At 50.3% G+C, this 18,680-nt stretch overlaps 1 protein-coding gene across 5 annotated transcripts in view; it reads left to right on the top strand.

Moving 5' to 3' along the window:
• Positions 1 to 500: 500 nt before the first annotated feature.
• senp7b (SUMO specific peptidase 7b) overlaps positions 501 to 18,680 on the top strand; it is a 36,309-nt gene continuing 18,129 nt past the window's right edge. The window contains exons 1-9 of one of the 5 annotated variants that reach the window (XM_072379231.1): positions 501 to 781; positions 1,404 to 1,518; positions 1,653 to 1,735; positions 1,815 to 1,970; positions 11,217 to 11,305; positions 11,406 to 11,530; positions 11,907 to 12,198; positions 12,268 to 12,473; positions 12,919 to 13,014. In XM_072379231.1, the coding sequence (XP_072235332.1) occupies positions 1,405 to 1,518; positions 1,653 to 1,735; positions 1,815 to 1,970; positions 11,217 to 11,305; positions 11,406 to 11,530; positions 11,907 to 12,198; positions 12,268 to 12,473; positions 12,919 to 13,014 (1,161 nt within the window). In that variant the 5' untranslated portion in view covers positions 501 to 781; position 1,404. The other 4 variants (XM_072379234.1, XM_072379236.1, XM_072379232.1 and 1 more) reach the window with 4 other exon arrangements.

The following is an 18,680-nucleotide window of genomic DNA, read 5'->3' on the forward strand; positions in this document are numbered from 1 at the left end:
AAAGAAATAAACAATCAGTGGAATCAATATGGGAAGAATCAGGAAAAAGGAAGACATTTATATAAATTACAGAGTGTAGTAGGCGAGGCAGGGTGTTATGGACAGAACAGAACAAGTCATTATTAGCAGGATAAGAAGAGGACATTGGCAGGCATCCAACTGGGCAGTGTAGCTGCGGGGAGACAGTGGAACATGTGATGAAAGCATGTCCCAGATATGGAAGGGAGAGGGAAATAATGAAGATAGGGCTGCAGAAGGCAGGAATAAGATAATATAATCTGAAAAAGATAGTAGAATCTGGTCAATCTAAAGATAATTGTAGGATTCCTGTAGAAGAATATAGAAAAGAAGAACTAGAAAGAAGTTTAGTCCAGTAGATGGCGGCATATGCAAGATCAAGGATGCCAGCTGCCATTAAAAATCAAAGAAGAAGAAGGAGGAGAAGAAGAAGAAGAAGAAGAAGAAGAAGAAGAAGAAGAAGTGTATGACGTCACCACGCACAGTGACGTCGGTTACGTTTCTGTTGTCAGTTTGTTGTTGAACTCGACCCGATGGTCCAAACTGCTGGAATTTTAAAGGGTTTTATCTTTTATCCGAACCGCGTTACGGTGCTCCTGCAGCACATGGACCGACCAGAGAGGTTTCACCAGAACCAGTCCGCCGGCAGATAGCCGAGTTCGCTGGCTAGCAGGCTAGTTAGCCGCGTAGCTGGCTTCAGCGGCTTACCGAAGTTGGTCACCTCACTAAATTACAACTGCTTACAATTTAAACAAACTAAACGGTAAAGAATGACCGTAGACTTGGAATGAAGCAGGAACATTTTCTAGAAAATTCGGCATTAAAATGATTCACCTTCAACAACGTACGCTGTAGAAATAAGGTATTTTATTAATGCTTCGTAGTTCAATTTAGCGCCCTTATCTATACTTCTGTGGGTGAAATGAGGAGGAAAAAACGTAAATGTTGGTAATATTTAAATTAACAAACACTTGGTGCTTTTATTTTTTATCGTATTTCAGTACAAAACTTTAAAAATATAAATTCTGTTTACTTCAGAAGTCGCAGAGTCAGCAGTTATGACCATATGATGATTGTTTTTGTTGTCATACGGATTTATGTCTGTTTATCTGCTTTTAGAGTAGTTTTCAAGCTAATTAATTTTTCTGACATGCCGAACATTTACGCGAGGCTGATACTTTAAGTTAGAACCGGATTAAACCGGCTGTTCTTTAATTAAAACACGTTTCCGGGCCACCAGTGAAAAACCTTGTGTTTTTCAGGGAAGTTTGGTGTGGCGTTCTCGCGCTACTGTGTGCGATGCAGACAGCGGTCGGATGGGACCGCTGCAGTAATATTAAGCGTTTTTTGACTGGAGTCTGGTGCGACTGTTTGTGCCGTTTCAGGATGGCGCTTCCCTTTAAAATCCCGAAGAAGAAAAATTCAGCTCGTTGTGACTCCGCCCACTCACACCAGCTGTCACCGCTGTCCCGCCTCCAGAGCTCCGCCCCTCAGGTTAAGGTGGTATTACTGCTTTGTATGCCTCTCACTGTCGGCTATTCTGTACTTTAAGGTGGAATTAATAGTTTTCCAGCCTTTGTTTGTGCAGTTATTTTGTGTAGGCTGTAGTTTTGAGTGCACTCTGGTCTGAACAGGGTTACGGGGCTCCATCGGGCAGAGGCGGCGCCAGCAGGATGCATGCTGGGAACGCTGTGGGCTCATCCTCAGACAGACTCAGGTGGGTGAGGTGCCCTCTTCAGGACGTTCTGCTCTCTGCAGCACTGACGCAGAGTAAGATGGTGTTGGATGTGTTTCAGGGCGCCCTGCAGGCCGCTGTTCAGAAACGTGGTCAAAACTCTGCATGTACTTAACAGCCCCGATAGAGGCGGAGCGTCAGCGGCCAATCACAAGTCACCAGGAAGCTGGAGCTGCCAATCACAGCCAGGACGGCGAGCAGAGACGTCAACAAACGGGTGAGAAGACTCCTCAGGGTTACTGTTGGGTCTGATAAACGCCGCCCTGACCCGGTCTGTGGTGGACGACCCTCTGGGGGCAGGGTTTGGATGGTGGATTTAACGGTTCTGACCCGGTCTGAGGTGGACGGCCCTCTGGGGGCAGGGTTTGGATGATGGATTTAACGGTTCTGACCCGGTCTGTGGTGGACGACCCTCTGGGGGCAGGGTTTGGATGATAGATTTAACGGTTCTGACCCGGTCTGTGGTGGACGACCCTCTGGGGGCAGGGTTTGGATGATGGATTTAACGGTTCTGACCCGGTCTGTGGTGGACGACCCTCTGGGGGCAGGGTTTGGATGATGGATTTAACGGTTCTGACCCGGTCTGAGGTGGACGGCCCTCTGGGGGCAGGGTTTGGATGATGGATTTAACGGTTCTGACCCGGTCTGAGGTGGACGGCCCTCTGGGGGCAGGGTTTGGATGGTGGATTTAACGGTTCTGACCCGGTCTGTGGTGGACGGCCCTCTGGGGGCAGGGTTTGGATGATACATTTAACGGTTCTGACCCGGTCTGTGGTGGACGACCCTCTGGGGGCAGGGTTTGGATGATGGATTTAACGGTTCTGACCCGGTCTGAGGTGGACGACCCTCTGGGGGCAGGGTTTGGATGGTGGATTTAACGGTTCTGACCCGGTCTGTGGTGGACGGCCCTCTGGGGGCAGGGTTTGGATGGTGGATTTAACGGTTCTGACCCGGTCTGAGGTGGACGGCCCTCTGGGGGCAGGGTTTGGATGATGGATTTAACGGTTCTGACCCGGTCTGAGGTGGACGGCCCTCTGGGGGCAGGGTTTGGATGATGGATTTAACGGTTCTGACCCGGTCTGTGGTGGACGACCCTCTGGGGGCAGGGTTTGGATGATGGATTTAACGGTTCTGACCCGGTCTGAGGTGGACGACCCTCTGGGGGCAGGGTTTGGATGATGGATTTAACGGTTCTGACCCGGTCTGTGGTGGACGGCCCTCTGGGGGCAGGGTTTGGATGATGGATTTAACGGTTCTGACCCGGTCTGTGGTGGACGACCCTCTGGGGGCAGGGTTTGGATGATGGATTTAACGGTTCTGACCCGGTCTGTAGTGGACGGCCCTCTGGGGGCAGGGTTTGGATGATGGATTTAACGGTTCTGACCCGGTCTGTGGTGGACGACCCTCTGGGGGCAGGGTTTGGATGGTGGATTTAACGGTTCTGACCCGGTCTGAGGTGGACGGCCCTCTGGGGGCAGGGTTTGGATGATGGATTTAACGGTTCTGACCCGGTCTGAGGTGGACGACCCTCTGGGGGCAGGGTTTGGATGATGGATGTAACGGTTCTGACCCGGTCTGTGGTGGACGACCCTCTGGGGGCAGGGTTTGGATGATGGATGTAACGGTTCTGACCCGGTCTGAGGTGGACGACCCTCTGGGGGCAGGGTTTGGATGATGGATTTAACGGTTCTGACCCGGTCTGTGGTGGACGACCCTCTGGGGGCAGGGTTTGGATGATGGATGTAACGGTTCTGACCCGGTCTGTGGTGGACGACCCTCTGGGGGCAGGGTTTGGATGATGGATGTAACGGTTCTGACCCGGTCTGAGGTGGACGACCCTCTGGGGGCAGGGTTTGGATGATGGATTTAACGGTTCTGACCCGGTCTGTGGTGGACGACCCTCTGGGGGCAGGGTTTGGATGATGGATGTAACGGTTCTGACCCGGTCTGAGGTGGACGACCCTCTGGGGGCAGGGTTTGGATGGTGGATTTAACGGTTCTGACCCGGTCTGTGGTGGACGGCCCTCTGGGGGCAGGGTTTGGATGATGGATTTAACGGTTCTTACCCGGTCTGAGGTGGACGACCCTCTGGGGGCAGGGTTTGGATGGTGGATTTAACGGTTCTGACCCGGTCTGAGGTGGACGGCCCTCTGGGGGCAGGGTTTGGATGGTGGATTTAACTGTTCTGACCCGGTCTGAGGTGGACGACCCTCTGGGGGCAGGGTTTGGATGATGGATTTAACGGTTCTGACCCGGTCTGAGGTGGACGACCCTCTGGGGGCAGGGTTTGGATGATGGATTTAACTGTTCTGACCCGGTCTGAGGTGGACGACCCTCTGGGGGCAGGGTTTGGATGATGGATTTAACGGTTCTGACCCGGTCTGAGGTGGACGACCCTCTGGGGGCAGGGTTTGGATGATGGATGTAACGGTTCTGACCCGGTCTGTGGTGGACGACCCTCTGGGGGCAGGGTTTGGATGATGGATGTAACGGTTCTGACCCGGTCTGAGGTGGACGACCCTCTGGGGGCAGGGTTTGGATGGTGGATTTAACGGTTCTGACCCGGTCTGAGGTGGACGACCCTCTGGGGGCAGGGTTTGGATGATGGATTTAACGGTTCTGACCCGGTCTGTAGTGGACGGCCCTCTGGGGGCAGGGTTTGGATGGTGGATTTAACGGTTCTGACCCGGTCTGAGGTGGACGACCCTCTGGGGGCAGGGTTTGGATGATGGATTTAACGGTTCTGACCCGGTCTGTAGTGGACGGCCCTCTGGGGGCAGGGTTTGGATGGTGGATTTAACGGTTCTGACCCGGTCTGAGGTGGACGGCCCTCTGGGGGCAGGGTTTGGATGATGGATTTAACGGTTCTGACCCGGTCTGAGGTGGACGGCCCTCTGGGGGCAGGGTTTGGATGATGGATTTAACGGTTCTGACCCGGTCTGTGGTGGACGACCCTCTGGGGGCAGGGTTTGGATGATAGATTTAACGGTTCTGACCCGGTCTGTGGTGGACGACCCTCTGGGGGCAGGGTTTGGATGATGGATTTAACGGTTCTGACCCGGTCTGTGGTGGACGGCCCTCTGGGGGCAGGGTTTGGATGGTGGATTTAACGGTTCTGACCCGGTCTGAGGTGGACGGCCCTCTGGGGGCAGGGTTTGGATGATGGATTTAACGGTTCTGACCCGGTCTGTGGTGGACGACCCTCTGGGGGCAGGGTTTGGATGATAGATTTAACGGTTCTGACCCGGTCTGTGGTGGACGACCCTCTGGGGGCAGGGTTTGGATGATGGATTTAACGGTTCTGACCCGGTCTGTGGTGGACGACCCTCTGGGGGCAGGGTTTGGATGATGGATTTAACGGTTCTGACCCGGTCTGAGGTGGACGGCCCTCTGGGGGCTGGTTTGGATGATGGATTTAACGGTTCTGACCCGGTCTGAGGTGGACGGCCCTCTGGGGGCAGGGTTTGGATGGTGGATTTAACGGTTCTGACCCGGTCTGTGGTGGACGGCCCTCTGGGGGCAGGGTTTGGATGATAGATTTAACGGTTCTGACCCGGTCTGTGGTGGACGACCCTCTGGGGGCAGGGTTTGGATGATGGATTTAACGGTTCTGACCCGGTCTGAGGTGGACGACCCTCTGGGGGCAGGGTTTGGATGGTGGATTTAACGGTTCTGACCCGGTCTGTGGTGGACGGCCCTCTGGGGGCAGGGTTTGGATGGTGGATTTAACGGTTCTGACCCGGTCTGAGGTGGACGGCCCTCTGGGGGCAGGGTTTGGATGATGGATTTAACGGTTCTGACCCGGTCTGAGGTGGACGGCCCTCTGGGGGCAGGGTTTGGATGATGGATTTAACAGTTCTGACACGGTCTGTGGTGGACGACCCTCTGGGGGCAGGGTTTGGATGATGGATTTAACGGTTCTGACCCGGTCTGAGGTGGACGACCCTCTGGGGGCAGGGTTTGGATGATGGATTTAACGGTTCTGACCCGGTCTGTGGTGGACGGCCCTCTGGGGGCAGGGTTTGGATGATGGATTTAACGGTTCTGACCCGGTCTGTGGTGGACGACCCTCTGGGGGCAGGGTTTGGATGATGGATTTAACGGTTCTGACCCGGTCTGTAGTGGACGGCCCTCTGGGGGCAGGGTTTGGATGATGGATTTAACGGTTCTGACCCGGTCTGTGGTGGACGACCCTCTGGGGGCAGGGTTTGGATGGTGGATTTAACGGTTCTGACCCGGTCTGAGGTGGACGGCCCTCTGGGGGCAGGGTTTGGATGATGGATTTAACTGTTCTGACCCGGTCTGAGGTGGACGACCCTCTGGGGGCAGGGTTTGGATGATGGATGTAACGGTTCTGACCCGGTCTGTGGTGGACGACCCTCTGGGGGCAGGGTTTGGATGATGGATGTAACGGTTCTGACCCGGTCTGAGTTGGACGACCCTCTGGGGGCAGGGTTTGGATGATGGATTTAACGGTTCTGACCCGGTCTGTGGTGGACGACCCTCTGGGGGCAGGGTTTGGATGATGGATGTAACGGTTCTGACCCGGTCTGTGGTGGACGACCCTCTGGGGGCAGGGTTTGGATGATGGATGTAACGGTTCTGACCCGGTCTGAGGTGGACGACCCTCTGGGGGCAGGGTTTGGATGGTGGATTTAACGGTTCTGACCCGGTCTGTGGTGGACGGCCCTCTGGGGGCAGGGTTTGGATGATGGATTTAACGGTTCTTACCCGGTCTGAGGTGGACGACCCTCTGGGGGCAGGGTTTGGATGGTGGATTTAACGGTTCTGACCCGGTCTGAGGTGGACGGCCCTCTGGGGGCAGGGTTTGGATGATGGATTTAACGGTTCTGACCCGGTCTGTGGTGGACGACCCTCTGGGGGCAGGGTTTGGATGATGGATTTAACGGTTCTGACCCGGTCTGAGGTGGACGACCCTCTGGGGGCAGGGTTTGGATGATGGATTTAACGGTTCTGACCCGGTCTGTGGTGGACGGCCCTCTGGGGGCAGGGTTTGGATGGTGGATTTAACGGTTCTGACCCGGTCTGTGGTGGACGACCCTCTGGGGGCAGGGTTTGGATGATGGATTTAACGGTTCTGACCCGGTCTGTGGTGGACGACCCTCTGGGGGCAGGGTTTGGATGATGGATTTAACGGTTCTGACCCGGTCTGTGGTGGACGACCCTCTGGGGGCAGGGTTTGGATGATGGATTTAACGGTTCTGACCCGGTCTGTGGTGGACGACCCTCTGGGGGCAGGGTTTGGATGATGGATTTAACGGTTCTGACCCGGTCTGTGGTGGACGGCCCTCTGGGGGCAGGGTTTGGATGATGGATTTAACGGTTCTGACCCGGTCTGTAGTGGACGGCCCTCTGGGGGCAGGGTTTGGATGATGGATTTAACGGTTCTGACCCGGTCTGTGGTGGACGACCCTCTGGGGGCAGGGTTTGGATGGTGGATTTAACGGTTCTGACCCGGTCTGAGGTGGACGGCCCTCTGGGGGCAGGGTTTGGATGGTGGATTTAACTGTTCTGACCCGGTCTGAGGTGGACGACCCTCTGGGGGCAGGGTTTGGATGATGGATTTAACGGTTCTGACCCGGTCTGAGGTGGACGACCCTCTGGGGGCAGGGTTTGGATGATGGATTTAACTGTTCTGACCCGGTCTGAGGTGGACGACCCTCTGGGGGCAGGGTTTGGATGATGGATTTAACGGTTCTGACCCGGTCTGAGGTGGACGACCCTCTGGGGGCAGGGTTTGGATGATGGATGTAACGGTTCTGACCCGGTCTGTGGTGGACGACCCTCTGGGGGCAGGGTTTGGATGATGGATGTAACGGTTCTGACCCGGTCTGAGGTGGACGACCCTCTGGGGGCAGGGTTTGGATGGTGGATTTAACGGTTCTGACCCGGTCTGAGGTGGACGACCCTCTGGGGGCAGGGTTTGGATGATGGATTTAACGGTTCTGACCCGGTCTGTAGTGGACGGCCCTCTGGGGGCAGGGTTTGGATGGTGGATTTAACGGTTCTGACCCGGTCTGAGGTGGACGACCCTCTGGGGGCAGGGTTTGGATGATGGATTTAACGGTTCTGACCCGGTCTGTAGTGGACGGCCCTCTGGGGGCAGGGTTTGGATGGTGGATTTAACGGTTCTGACCCGGTCTGAGGTGGACGGCCCTCTGGGGGCAGGGTTTGGATGATGGATTTAACGGTTCTGACCCGGTCTGAGGTGGACGACCCTCTGGGGGCAGGGTTTGGATGATGGATTTAACGGTTCTGACCCGGTCTGAGGTGGACGGCCCTCTGGGGGCAGGGTTTGGATGGTGGATTTAACGGTTCTGACCCGGTCTGTAGTGGACGGCCCTCTGGGGCCAGGGTTTGGATGATGGATTTAACGGTTCTGACCCGGTCTGAGGTGGACGGCCCTCTGGGGGCAGGGTTTGGATGATGGATTTAACGGTTCTGACCCGGTCTGAGGTGGACGACCCTCTGGGGGCAGGGTTTGGATGATGGATTTAACGGTTCTGACCCGGTCTGAGGTGGACGGCCCTCTGGGGGCAGGGTTTGGATGGTGGATTTAACGGTTCTGACCCGGTCTGAGGTGGACGGCCCTCTGGGGGCAGGGTTTGGATGATGGATTTAACGGTTCTGACCCGGTCTGAGGTGGACGGCCCTCTGGGGGCAGGGTTTGGATGATGGATTTAACGGTTCTGACCCGGTCTGTGGTGGACGACCCTCTGGGGGCAGGGTTTGGATGATGGATTTAACGGTTCTGACCCGGTCTGTGGTGGACGACCCTCTGGGGGCAGGGTTTGGATGATGGATTTAACGGTTCTGACCCGGTCTGTGGTGGACGACCCTCTGGGGGCAGGGTTTGGATGATGGATTTAACGGTTCTGACCCGGTCTGAGGTGGACGACCCTCTGGGGGCAGGGTTTGGATGATGGATTTAACGGTTCTGACCCGGTCTGTGGTGGACGGCCCTCTGGGGGCAGGGTTTGGATGGTGGATTTAACGGTTCTGACCCGGTCTGTGGTGGACGACCCTCTGGGGGCAGGGTTTGGATGATGGATTTAACGGTTCTGACCCGGTCTGTGGTGGACGACCCTCTGGGGGCAGGGTTTGGATGATGGATTTAACGGTTCTGACCCGGTCTGTGGTGGACGACCCTCTGGGGGCAGGGTTTGGATGATGGATTTAACGGTTCTGACCCGGTCTGTGGTGGACGACCCTCTGGGGGCAGGGTTTGGATGATGGATTTAACGGTTCTGACCCGGTCTGTGGTGGACGGCCCTCTGGGGGCAGGGTTTGGATGATGGATTTAACGGTTCTGACCCGGTCTGTAGTGGACGGCCCTCTGGGGGCAGGGTTTGGATGATGGATTTAACGGTTCTGACCCGGTCTGTGGTGGACGACCCTCTGGGGGCAGGGTTTGGATGGTGGATTTAACGGTTCTGACCCGGTCTGAGGTGGACGGCCCTCTGGGGGCAGGGTTTGGATGGTGGATTTAACTGTTCTGACCCGGTCTGAGGTGGACGACCCTCTGGGGGCAGGGTTTGGATGATGGATTTAACGGTTCTGACCCGGTCTGAGGTGGACGACCCTCTGGGGGCAGGGTTTGGATGATGGATTTAACTGTTCTGACCCGGTCTGAGGTGGACGATGACCCGGTCTGAACGGTCTGACCGACTGAGACGGCCCTCTGGGGGCAGGGTTTGGATGATGGATTTAACGGTTCTGACCCGGTCTGAGGTGACGACCCAACCCCCCCCCCCCTCCCCCCCCCCCCCTCTGGGGGCAGGGTTTGGATGATGGATTTAACGGGTTCTGACCGGTCTGAGGTGGACCGACCTCTGGGGGCAGGGTTTGGATGGTGGATTTAACGGTTCTGACCCGGTCTGAGGTGGACGACCCTCTGGGGGCAGGGTTTGGATGATGGATTTAACGGTTCTGACCCGGTCTGTAGTGGACGGCCCTCTGGGGGCAGGGTTTGGATGGTGGATTTAACGGTTCTGACCCGGTCTGAGGTGGACGACCCTCTGGGGGCAGGGTTTGGATGATGGATTTAACGGTTCTGACCCGGTCTGTAGTGGACGGCCCTCTGGGGGCAGGGTTTGGATGGTGGATTTAACGGTTCTGACCCGGTCTGAGGTGGACGGCCCTCTGGGGGCAGGGTTTGGATGATGGATTTAACGGTTCTGACCCGGTCTGAGGTGGACGACCCTCTGGGGGCAGGGTTTGGATGATGGATTTAACGGTTCTGACCCGGTCTGAGGTGGACGGCCCTCTGGGGGCAGGGTTTGGATGGTGGATTTAACGGTTCTGACCCGGTCTGTAGTGGACGGCCCTCTGGGGCCAGGGTTTGGATGATGGATTTAACGGTTCTGACCCGGTCTGAGGTGGACGGCCCTCTGGGGGCAGGGTTTGGATGATGGATTTAACGGTTCTGACCCGGTCTGAGGTGGACGACCCTCTGGGGGCAGGGTTTGGATGATGGATTTAACGGTTCTGACCCGGTCTGAGGTGGACGGCCCTCTGGGGGCAGGGTTTGGATGGTGGATTTAACGGTTCTGACCCGGTCTGAGGTGGACGGCCCTCTGGGGGCAGGGTTTGGATGATGGATTTAACGGTTCTGACCCGGTCTGAGGTGGACGGCCCTCTGGGGGCAGGGTTTGGATGATGGATTTAACGGTTCTGACCCGGTCTGTGGTGGACGACCCTCTGGGGGCAGGGTTTGGATGATGGATTTAACGGTTCTGACCCGGTCTGTGGTGGACGACCCTCTGGGGGCAGGGTTTGGATGATGGATTTAACGGTTCTGACCCGGTCTGAGGTGGACGGCCCTCTGGGGGCAGGGTTTGGATGATGGATTTAACGGTTCTGACCCGGTCTGAGGTGGACGGCCCTCTGGGGGCAGGGTTTGGATGATGGATTTAACGGTTCTGACCCGGTCTGAGGTGGACGGCCCTCTGGGGGCAGGGTTTGGATGATGGATTTAACGGTTCTGACCCGGTCTGAGGTGGACGGCCCTCTGGGGGCAGGGTTTGGATGATGGATTTAACGGTTCTGACCCGGTCTGAGGTGGACGGCCCTCTGGGGGCAGGGTTTGGATGATGGATTTAACGGTTCTGACCCGGTCTGAGGTGGACGGCCCTCTGGGGGCAGGGTTTGGATGATTCTTTGTCCCTGACCTCTTTGGAAGCTCCTTGGTCTTCATGTTGCCTCTAAATCAGGAACATTTCAGATTCTGTCGCCTGTCAGAACAGAGCAGTGTACGTCCTGAGGTCATGTGACCCCTGAACTCCTGCACTGAACTGGGAGCAGTAGATATTATTTAAAAAGCTGCTTATTTTAAAGAATTTTTAGAAGATTTGATCACATTTTATATATATTTCTACATTTTAGTGAAGCTTTTTACAGACTCTGATCTGAGCAGGCTGCTGTTCCCCGTTTCATCCACCAGGTGGCGCCCGAAGAGAGCCTCAGACCGGCTGCTGCAGCCCGAGGAGCGTCTCTGTCCACCACAGAAGGAGCAGAGCGCTGCGTCTTCAGGTGAGGAACTGCAGCGTTCGGTGTTCTTTCTGTGAGGAAGTAACAGAAACTCCTGCCGAGTCTCATCTGAATCTCTTCTGATCGCTGTTATTGATCCCAGCAGCGCCGTCGTCCTGGACGAACAGCATCTCTGTGCAGGCGGTGGACTCTCTGGCAGAGCTGCGAGCACAGGAGCATGCTGGGAGTTTGAGTTCTTCGGCGTCTTTCAGGAGAACAGAGGAGAAGGTAAAAACCCTCAAAGTTAAACATTATTTATTTATTTAACAACAAACTTCATCAATTATGGAAGGCCTCGAGGGTCATAATTCATCTACTTTAGGTGTGAAGTAATCTTTAAAAAAGAAAAATATGAAAAGCTGTCAGAATGAAAGTCAAACTATTCCCCATAAATTGCAGGATTTCTTTGAAAGGGTCTTTGGGTTAAAGCAGTTTGAAATGTCCAGGTGACCTTGGCTTTGGTCTCATAATGGCTGCACTTTAAAGCCTTGGCTGAGTCACCATGAAAGTCTGACCTGTTTCCACGCCCCGGCGGGGGAATTCAAGCCATGATGACCCGCTTTGGAGGCGATTTCCTCCAGTTTGAGCGACTTGTTTGTTTCAGAGCGACGCAGGAAAACACCAGAAGAAGAAGTCCTCCGGCTCGGGACCAGATGACACGTCAGAGGTGGACTTTGTCTCCCCGTCCAGGACCAGAACGGGACCGGCTGCTCCCCCCCACTCCGTTTCCCAGGTGAAGGCGCTCTGCTCGCCGACTCTCGACAGGAGGCGGAGCCTGAAGGAGGACGCCATGGAGACGCAGAGAGACAGATGGAGGCGGTTCAGGGAGGAGAAGAACCGATCTGCCGTCCTGCATCCGAGACCAAAGAAACCCAAACAGACTCCGAGCGAGCCGAGTGAGTTCTGCTCGTTTAATGTGTCTGAAAAGAACCGAGCAACCTGAACTCAGAGCATCTCCCCCTCAGTTGTGCTGTCGAGTGACGAGGAGGACGGCGAGCGGCCCGAGGACGGCGGGCGGCCCGAGGACGGCGGGCGGCCCGAGGACGGCGGGCGGCCCGAGGACGGCGGGCGGCCCGAGGACGGCGGGCGGCCCGAGGACGGCGGGCGGCCCGAGGACGAAGCTCAGAGCGACGGGAAGGCGGCCGACAGACGGGACTCAAAGGAGTTAAAGGTGGGTGTGAGAAACTAAGTGAACCCAGATCTCTTAAGGTCCACAGCGTTTCAGTCGGTCGGGGAAAGTAAATGAAGGAATAACTGTCCTGCATTTGGACCCGGCCGGTCCCGGCAGACGGTTTCAGAGCCCGCAGAGTTCTGTAGAAGCTGAACGTCGTTAGCTGATGTGAAGCAGATGATTGGCCGTAAACATGAAGACAGAACCGGGCTGCGTCTGACCCAGTTTCAGGCTGAAGTGGGTCAGACCGGGCCTGTTTATGACCCTGGACCCGGCCGGTTTATGACCCAGCTGAACACGCCGGTCTGCTGGAGGAAACAGCCGAACGTGACCCACATCTGTCAGAACATCTGGTGGTTTTATTGCTGTTAATTAGAGGATTGTTTCAGAACACAGATGTGATGCTCTCTCTGGGTTCACTGTGTCCCTGGTTGGTTTCTGACAGGTCTCCAAGCAGCTGGCGCCGCCCTCCTTCCTGCAGCTGGAGTTCGTCTCGCTTCACGCTGGCCTCATCAGCGCCGACGCCAACGGGCCGATGACGGTGAGATGAAGAGGTTCTCGTTTAAAACTCAAAGATCCGACTCTTTAAAGCGTTTCCGTCGTAATGTTGAAGAATTATGGACCCAATATTAGTCCGTAAAAGTTCATGAATTGGGATTTAAATGGAAAGGATCTTTCAACACGTTTATTATCGTTTCACTGAGTTTTAAAGAGGTGCAGGTGATCCCTGAAAAGCACTAAACTGTACTTTACTCACCGGATTCTTTATGAAAAATAAGATTTAACATGAAGAAGGTACAAAGTTGATGACATATTGTTCAGTTTGGTGAATATTTAACTGAAATAAGTCATTTTTTGTGTAGTAAAGATGAATATATTTTGAAACGGTGGTATTTGTTAGGCGCTGTTTTAGTACCTTCTTCTCAAAGTTGTTATATTCTGCTTTTCATGCCCCTTTTCAACCCTATTATGTCCTTTTTCAACCCTATTATGTCCTTTTTCAACCCTATTAAGTCATTTTCAACCCTATTATGTCCTTTTCAACCCTTTTATGCCCTTTTCAACCCTTTTATGCCCTTTTTCAACCCTATTATGCCCTTTTCAACCCTTTTATGCCCTTTTTCAACCCTATTATGTCCTTTTCAACCCTATTATGTCCTTTTCAACCCTATTATGTCCTTTTCAACCCTTTTATGCCCTTTTTCAACCCTATTATGTCCTTTTTCAACCCTATTATGTCCTTTTTCAACCCTATTAAGTCATTTTCAACCCTATTATGTCCTTTTCAACCCTTTTATGCCCTTTTCAACCCTTTTATGCCCTTTTTCAACCCTATTAAGTCATTTTCAACCCTTTTATGCCCTTTTCAACCCTTTTATGTCCTTTTTCAACCCTATTAAGTCATTTTCAACCCTATTATGTCCTTTTCAACCCTTTTATGCCCTTTTCAACCCTTTTATGCCCTTTTTCAACCCTATTAAGTCATTTTCAACCCTTTTATGCCCTTTTCAACCCTTTTATGCCCTTTTTCAACCCTATTATGCCCTTTTCAACCCTTTTATGCCCTTTTTCAACCCTATTATGTCCTTTTTCAACCCTATTATGCCCTTTTTCAACCCTATTATGCCCTTTTCAACCCTTTTATGCCCTTTTTCAACCCTATTATGTCCTTTTTCAACCCTATTATGCCCTTTTCAACCCTTTTATGCCCTTTTTCAACCCTATTATGTCCTTTTTCAACCCTATTATGCCCTTTTCAACCCTTTTATGCCCTTTTTCAACCCTATTATGCCCTTTTCAACCCTTTTATGCCCCTTTTCAACCCTATTATGTCCTTTTTCAACCCTATTATGCCCTTTTTCAACCCTATTATGCCCTTTTCAACCCTTTTATGCCCTTTTTCAACCCTTTTATGCCCTTTTTCAACCCTATTATGCCCTTTTCAACCCTTTTATGCCCCTTTTCAACCCTATTATGTCCTTTTTCAACCCTATTATGTCCCTTTTCAACCCTATTAAGTCATTTTCAACCCTATTATGTCCTTTTCAACCCTTTTATGCCCTTTTCAACCCTTTTATGCCCTTTTTCAACCCTATTAAGTCATTTTCAACCCTTTTATGCCCTTTTCAACCCTTTTATGCCCTTTTCAACCCTATTATGTCCTTTTTCAACCCTATTAAGTCATTTTCAACCCTATTAAGTCATTTTCAACCCTTTTATGCCCTTTTCAACCCTTTTATGCCCTTTTTCAACCCTATTATGTCCTTTTTCAACCCTATTAAGTCATTTTCAACCCTTCTATGCCCCTTTCAACCCTTTTATGCCCTTTTTCAACCCTATTATGTCCTTTTCAACCCTATTATGTCCTTTTCAACCCTATTATGTCCTTTTCAACCCTATTATGTCCTTTTCAACCCTTTTATGCCCTTTTTCAACCCTATTATGTCCTTTTTCAACCCTATTAAGTCATTTTCAACCCTTTTATGCCCTTTTCAACCCTTTTATGCCCCTTTTCAACCCTATTATGTCCTTTTTCAACCCTATTAAGTCATTTTCAACCCTTTTATGCCCTTTTCAACCCTTTTATGCCCTTTTTCAACCCTATTATGTCCTTTTCAACCCTATTATGTCCTTTTCAACCCTATTATGTCCTTTTCAACCCTATTATGCCCTTTTCAACCCTTTTATGCCCCTTTTCAACCCTATTATGTCCTTTTTCAACCCTATTAAGTCATTTTCAACCCTTTTATGCCCTTTTCAACCCTTTATGCCCTTTTTCAACCCTATTATGTCCTTTTCAACCCTATTATGTCCTTTTCAACCCTATTATGTCCTTTTCAACCCCCCTTTATGCCCTTTTCAACCCTATTATGCCCCTTTTCAACCCGTTTATGCCCTTTTCAACCCTATTGTCCTTTTTCAACCCTTTTATGCCCCTTTTCAACCCTATTATGTCCTTTTTCAACCCTATTAAGTCATTTTCAACCCTTTTATGCCCTTTTCAACCCTATTATGCCCTTTTCAACCCTTTTATGCCCTTTTTCAACCCTATTATGCCCTTTTTCAACCCTATTATGCCCTTTTTCAACCCTATTATGCCCTTTTTCAACCCTATTATGCCCTTTTCAACCCTTCTATGCCCTTTTTCAACCCTATTATGCCCTTTTCAACCCTTTTATGCCCTATTTCAACCCTATTATGCCCTATTTCAACCCTATTATGTCATTTTCAACCCTATTATGTCCTTTTCAACCCTATTATGTCCTTTTCAACCCTATTATATCCTTTTCAACCCTATTATGTCCTTTTCAACCCTATTATGTCCTTTTCAACCCTATTATGTCCATTTCAACCCTATTATGTCCTTTTCAACCCTATTATGTCCTTTTCAACCCTATTATGTCATTTTCAACCCTTTTATGCCCTTTTTCAACCCTTTTCTGCCCTTTTTCAACACCGTTATGCCCCTTTTAACCCTTTTATGCCCTTTTTAAACCCTATTGTCCTTTTTCAACCCTTTTATGCCCCTTTACAACCCTATTATGTCCTTTTCAAGCCTTTTATGCCCCATTTCAAGCCTTTTATGTACCTTTTTAACCCTTTTATGCACTTTTTCAACCCTATTATGTCCTTTTTCAACCCTATTATGTCCTTTTCAAGCCCTTTTTTTCAACCCTATTATGTCATTTTCAACCCTTTTATGTCCTTTTCAACCCTATTATGTCCTTTTCAACCCTATTATGCCCCTTTTCAGCCCTATTGTCCTTTATCAACCCTTTTATGCCCTTTTTAACCCTATTATGTCCTTTTCAACCCTTTTATGCCATTTTTCAACCCTTTTATGCCATTTTTCAACCCTTTTATGCCATTTTTCAACCCTTTTATGCCCTTTTTCAACCCTTTTATGCCCTTTTTCAACCCTTTTATGCCATTTTTCAACCCTTTTATGCCCTTTTTCAACCCTTATATGCCCCTTTTAAACCATTTATGCCCTTTTTCAACCCTTTTATGCCCTTTCCATCCCTATTATGCCTTTTTCAACCCTATTATGTCATTTTCAACCCTATTATGTCATTTTCAACCCTATTATGTCATTTTCAACCCTTTTATGCCCTTTTTCAACCCTATTATGTCATTTTCAACCCTATTATGTCCTTTTCAACCCTTTTATGCCCTATTTCAACCCTATTATGTCATTTTCAACCCTTTATGCCCTTTTTAACCCTATTATGTCCTTTTCAACCCTATTATATCCTTTTCAACCCTATTATATCCTTTTCAACCCTATTATGTCCTTTTCAACCCTATTATGTCCATTTCAACCCTATTATGTCCATTTCAACCCTATTATGTCCTTTTCAACCCTATTATGTCCTTTTCAACCCTATTATGTCCTTTTCAACCCTATTATGTCATTTTCAACCCTTTTATGCCCTTTTTCAACCCTTTTCTGCCCTTTTTCAACACCGTTATGCCCCTTTTAACCCTTTTATGCCCTTTTTAAACCCTATTGTCCTTTTTCAACCCTTTTATGCCCCTTTTCAACCCTATTATGTCCTTTTCAAGCCTTTTATGCCCCATTTCAAGCCTTTTATGTACCTTTTCAACCCTTTTATGCACTTTTTCAACCCTATTGTGTCCTTTTTCAACCCTATTATGTCCTTTTCAAGCCCTTTTTTTCAACCCTATTATGTCATTTTCAACCCTTTTATGTCCTTTTCAACCCTATTATGTCCTTTTCAACCCTTTTATGCCCCTTTTCAACCCTATTATGTCCCTTTTCAACCCTATTATGTCCCTTTTCAACCCTTTTATAACCTTTTTCAACCCTTTTACAACCTTTTTCAACCCTTTTATAACCTTTTTCAACCCTTTTATAACCTTTTTCAACCCTATTATGTCATTTTCAACCCTATTGTGTCATTTTCAACCCTATTATGTCATTTTCAACCCTATTATGTCATTTTCAACCCTTTTATGCCCTTTTTCAACCCTATTTTGTCATTTTCAATTCTATTATGTCATTTTCAACCCTATTATGCCCCCTTTCAACCCTATTATGTCCTTTTCCACCCTATTATGCCCCTTTTCAACCCTATTATGTCCCTTTTCAACCCTATTATGTCATTTTCAAGCCTTTCATGTCCTTTTCAAGCCTTTTATGTCCTTTTTCAAACCTATTATATCCCTTTTCAATCCTATTATGTCATTTTCAAGCGTTTCATGTCCTTTTCAACCCTTTTGTCCTTTTTCAACTCTATTATGTACTTTTCAAGCCTTTCATGTCCCTTTCAACCCTTTTATGTCCTTTTCAACCCTATTATGTCCTTTTCAACCCTATTATTCCCCGTTTCAACACTTTTACTTTATTTTCTGAGGTCTTATGTCTATTGAGATCAGAATACCTGCTGGTTTAAGCACAGGGGCTCTCTGTCTCATCCTGTTCTGACACCTCTTAGTTAACTGCTAACTTACAGCTAACTGCTAGCTTACAGCTAACTGCTAACTCACAGCTAACTGCTAGCTTACAGCTAACTGCTAACTTACAGCTAACTGCTAACTTACAGCTACCTGCTATCTCACAGCTACCTGCTAACTTACAGCTAACTGCTAACTCACAGCTAACTGCTAACTTACAGCTAACTGCTAGCTTACAGCTAACTGGTAACTCACAGCTAACTGCTAACTTACAGCTACCTGCTAACTTACAGCTACCTGCTAGCTTACAGCTAACTGCTAACTTACAGCTAACTGCTAACTTACAGCTACCTGCTATCTCACAGCTACCTGCTAACTTACAGCTAACTGCTAACTCACAGCTAACTGCTAACTTACAGCTAACTGCTAGCTTACAGCTAACTGGTAACTCACAGCTAACTGCTAACTTACAGCTACCTGCTAACTTACAGCTACCTGCTAGCTTACAGCTAACTGCTAGCTTACAGCTAACTGCTAACTCACAGCTAACTGCTAACTTACAGCTACCTGCTAGCTTACAGCTAACTGCTAGCTTACAGCTAACTGCTAACTCACAGCTAACTGCTAACTTACAGCTACCTGCTAACTTACAGCTACCTGCTAGCTTACAGCTAACTGCTAGCTTACAGCTAACTGCTAACTCACAGCTAACTGCTAACTTACAGCTACCTGCTAACTTACAGCTAACTGCTAACTTACAGCTACCTGCTAGCTTACAGCTAACTGCTA

The sequence above is a fragment of the Leuresthes tenuis genome, unplaced genomic scaffold (assembly GCF_036924035.1).
Source record: "Leuresthes tenuis unplaced genomic scaffold, fLeuTen1.0.hap1 SCAF_1, whole genome shotgun sequence".
Lineage (NCBI taxonomy): Eukaryota > Metazoa > Chordata > Actinopteri > Atheriniformes > Atherinopsidae > Leuresthes > Leuresthes tenuis.